General features: G+C 41.7%; 1 protein-coding gene across 1 annotated transcript in view; it reads right to left on the reverse strand.

Annotated features, from left to right (window-relative positions):
- Positions 1-1,561: 1,561 nt before the first annotated feature.
- LOC118335040 (ribosomal protein S6 kinase alpha-3-like) overlaps positions 1,562-4,834 on the reverse strand; it is a gene marked incomplete at its 5' end in the record, with an annotated part of 15,311 nt that continues 12,038 nt past the window's right edge. The window contains 2 exon segments of the mRNA XM_035671253.1: positions 1,562-3,250; positions 3,809-4,006. Of these exon segments, the coding sequence (XP_035527146.1) occupies positions 3,128-3,250; positions 3,809-4,006 (321 nt within the window).

Consider the following 4,834-nt stretch of genomic DNA (forward strand, 5'->3'; position numbering starts at 1 on the left):
GCCCACGTTGGAGGTCGTATCTCACAGCTCAGTGCGTTTCTACGAGATCGACACATTTCTGAAGAGATTATTTTAAAACTGATTGATTTCTTTCATCCAAACTATAACAAAAAAATTAATTTAGTTCAGTTGTAAGTAAAATAGACACCATGTTCAAATTAATTCCAATTGTGTAAAAAGAAGTAGAAATACTCCAATAATATACAAATACTCCATGACAAGTAAAAATAAAAGTACAGACGTATTATCAGCTAAATGTTTTTAAAAGTAAAAGTGCTCATTATGCAGAGTGTTAGAATATTATATTATTTTGTTTTGATCTCTAACAAATACACATAATAATATTTTACTGTAGCTCATAAATGTGGAGTCTTAGATACCATAGATATCTTATTGATTTCTGATGTAAGAAGTAACTGAGCGTTAAATGAACGTAGAGCAGTAAAAGTACAATATTTCCCTTTATTACATCTATCTGACAACTGGAGTTACTTTTTAAATATTTTACATGAAATAAACAAATGATGAGCTCATAAAATAACCTCTAACCTCCTCACACAGTTTCATTTAAATTTATCAAAAGCAGAACTTTATCTTTTCCTATTTTCTTCCCCATAAATCATCTTCAAGACCCCTCCCATTTAAAACTAGCAGTAAAATGCTGTGTACACATTGATGCATCAGGATTAACTACCTTTCACTTCTGATACTGTAAGTTCATTTAGCTGATGATAAATGTATTTTTACTGGTAGTGGAGTATTTTTACATTCTTGTACGGGAAAGTAAAAGATGCCTCAACCGTCTGCTGATTTGATTTTGACAATAAGTCCCCAATAATTCAATAATCAATCACTCCTATGAAGTAATTCCTTCACTGATGAACCTCCACGATGGCGTACATACTCACAGATCGAGGCCCGGATACAACAGCAATGGTTGCAGCCGTACCCAGGAGAGTGTTTCTGCTACACTTTGAGTTTTTAAAGGTTTTTGCTGACAGAAGAATTCCTCTTCATCACAGACATAAACACGTCTTTGTGGTAGAAGTGACGCCTTTAAACACAACAAACTTCAGCGAAGGACGGGGTGAAAGAAACACCCGTGGATGGATCAGGTTGTGGAATATTAACTCTTCTGCCTCCTCGTGTCCTGCTCGCCTCCCCCTCGCTCACATCTGTGTGCTTATTATGTACATATTCTCTCCTGCTGGACGTATAAAAATGCATTGTCTTGATTCATAGAAACCTGAGTTGCTCGTATATATATTTACAGTTCAGCTCCTGTCTGCTGCACATACGGAGATGATCAGTCGGCTCGTACAGAAGAAGGTCGGAGGCTGAGCCGGGTTCAAGTCTTCTTTGTGGAAGCAGGAAGCTCTCTCGCCTTTATGTTGTATTCGTATTTATCCAACTTTATCGCTGGCCTCTCAGAGGGGTAATCTGTCCTCTGGCAGCCTGTTAGCGTAACCAGGGGTGCACCTTGTTTCCAGGTAGACACAAATCCTGCCTGTTTGTTTGTCGGGGGGGGGTGGGGGGGGGGACCAGGATGGGTGCCAGAACCAGGATGGTGCCCCCACGTTCTCTTGTTGTGCAAATGTCACCCGTCTCCTCCAGTTAAAGCTGCTTTTGTACTTTAGATTTACTGACACTCTTAAAGCTGCACAAGGCAAGAGTTCTACATACAAACCCGACTAAATTAGTGTCGTATCAGCCTGAAAGATGCTTTACTAAAAGGTAACTAAGTACTTTTACTCACGACAGTTCAGCACAAGTTTGAGGCGCTTGTACCACTTTTTACTCCACTACCTTTATCTAAAACCTTTATCTTCTTCAGGTGAATAAATTATGGTGTATTATTATGGACTGAGCTACCCAGCAGTGTGTAAAGTGCAATAAAGTGATACAGTGTCACACAAACTATAAGTGCCAGATTAGAGAGTAAAATGAGATTTAGATATAAGAGCAGTCTGTCCAGAGGAAAACTGACTCACAGCCGTCACTTTGCATCGTGTTACAGACACCAGGGGGCGCCGTTTAAATGCAACGTTGCCTTGTGCAGCTTTAAAAACAAATACAGCATAGAGGCAGAATCTGCTTCCTTTATGTGCTCACATTATTCCAATGAGAGCGAACAGGCGAGAGACAAACCACTCTCTGGACTCTTACCCTCAACAAATCCCACCAAAAGATCAGAATCAACAGTGTTGTGTGTGTAGCAAAGCCTGATATATCCTATTCCTCTGTGTCCCAGAGCTCCGTTGTTACACACACACAGAGTACTGACACTGACACATCGCTGGGTTTTCATGGGATTTGTTGACAAGAAGAAGAATACAGGATACTGCCAGTCTCTGTCGGACACTTTGAATATTCTGCAGGCTGAGACGAACCAATTTCCTTTTTGTTCTGTTTCGCACCTGAAAGGTAAAATACTGGATCCTGGAAGTGTGAGATGTACTCAGTCAGGCTCCTGAGAGACTTTTCTTGATCCCAAAAACATCAAGTCAGAAGTTAAGTTTGAGTAAATGCTTCTGTTATCTCTCCTACGTCTGGGTTTCTGTAGTTCTGAAGGTAACTCTCGAAAGCAAACTTTGAACACCTTCTTTCCTTTTTCTGCAGACGCCGTCATCTCAGAGGCTACTTGAGGTTTAAATACCGGATCTACAGCTACGCAGAACCATAACGACAGTATAATTACAATGATCCTAGCTCTTTAAATGCATACATTAGTTTACCATGTTCCTATGTTCAGATTTCCCCGTTTTAAGTAAATAAATACAGTACTTTTCTTTTCCTGGCGCACACTCGGTCTCCGGGTCCACAAGGTGGCGCTGATTGTCCGAAGCAAAGACAAAAGAGTCGACAGGTATTCATCACAGCTCAGTCCGGCTGTCGATAGCCAGCCGCGAGATCCAATCAGAAGAGTCCGTTGAGGTGCAGGAAGGGCGGGGCAGGGGGGCGGCGGTCTCGGTCGTTCCTATTTGGCGTTAGCGGTTCCTGGGTCCATCAGTAGTCTGTCCCACCGGACTGGATCAGAGAGAGAGAGAGAGAGGGGAGGGAAGGGGGTCCGGCGGACGTCAGATCGAGGTCAGAGTTGAGGGGGAGTGTGGGGTGGCGGGGTTAAAGGTCACAGAGCGGTGGAGGTGATCTTCTTCATCCCCCTCCGCTGCGCCAGAGTGGAGCAGCCCACCGGCTCCAGGACCGGGGGGACGTTCCTGTTCAGGGCCGAGTAGGTGGCAGCCATCGCACCCTGGAGGGGGGACACAGAGAGAGTCAGAGGGCTGAAACTATTGATTGATTGATTGATTGATTGATTGATTGACACCCTTTTTTAATATAAAACAAACAATTTAAAGTCTTTTATTGTGCCAGAGATGAAATGACCCCGTTGTAATGTAGAAAGCTTTAAAAGAATTTACACAAAAAGAGAGTAAAATGGAGTCAAATGAAGGTTGTGAACACTGGAAGACTTTTACTGTAGCAGCTGACTTTAGTGTAAAGCTTTTAAATATTAGTGTGAGTAAAGTGTGCAGCACTGAAACAGAAGAGAACAACCAGACGAGAGGCCGACACAGAAATCTGCAGCACGAATTATTCTCCGTCTTCACACTCGTCTGCACGCTTTCATTATCAAATCATTTTTCATTTGCACGCAGGATTTCGTGCCTGGTGTGAACTGGCTCTCTGTCAGCAGCACGCAAATGCAAATGTGTTGTTTCCATGACAACCAATTTCTTTTTCAGACGTGCGGAGAGGTCGGGAGAGCAGATAAGATCCACCACAGAGAGTCTGAGCGTGTTCGAGTCACCTTGACCAGGTGCGGCGCGTCCTGTCTGTTCAGGGTGTATTTGGGCAGCTGGTCTCTGTGCGTCACCCACGGGTGTCGGAGGACCTGACCCGCCGTCAGCCGCCGGTGAGGGTCGACGTGCAGCATCTTGGACACCAGGTCCTGAGGAGGGTCAGAGGTCAAACGTGAGCGAAAAAACATACAGTGAAAAAAGGAAAGAGAGGAGGGAAAGACCTCATTAAATTAATATCTGCATCTTCAACTCCTTCAGATGCTTCAGGTGCATCCACAACTTTATTCTGACGACCTGAGACGCAACCATTGGTAACTTACTGAAAGATATGAGGGACAAGGGTTCAGTATCTATATAAAATAATTTTAATAATACAACTTGTATGTAAAGGCCTATTTCTTATTACATGTTCAATTATATATTCAAAATATAAGATTCTTACTCATATTTGACTATTTTTTCTCCTATTTAGAAGCTTTGTGCAAATTTTCAATTAAACAAAATATAAAACACATAACCTTTGAAATACTTTATAATTCAGCCAAGTAACCGCTGATCAGTACAACACAGCACAACCTTCTCACTGAAAAACACTTTTATATATATATATATATATATATATATTTGTCATCATGCACTAACACTAACGTTGCATTGTAGTTACATTGAACTGCGTCTTTTACAGGATCTTAGTTGCTCGTTCTCAGTGACGGGAGGCAACTGCGCTCTTTTCCAGAGGTTTGAGGGTAGTTAAGGATTGCATTGAAAAATGGGAATATTGAATAAAAAATGTGGTTTATTGAACTGACATTTACATTTTTTAGAGAACTTATTACAGAATAATTATTTAGGCAATGACTCGTGACTTCTCCCTGTTACCACGTTCTGCGTCACTTCACTCTTCTCCATGTTTGTTTGTTTACTACATTTTCCTGCCTGCATGCTGAAAATATTATTGTAAACTAAAGAGTGTGATTTGCAAACAAACAACGGACATAAACGATAGACCTTAATATGAAACAGACGTTTTTCTA

This window comes from Morone saxatilis, unplaced genomic scaffold (assembly GCF_004916995.1).
Source record: "Morone saxatilis isolate NCDOM2014 unplaced genomic scaffold, NCSU_SB_2.0 Contig0, whole genome shotgun sequence".
Classification (NCBI taxonomy): Eukaryota; Metazoa; Chordata; class Actinopteri; family Moronidae; genus Morone; species Morone saxatilis.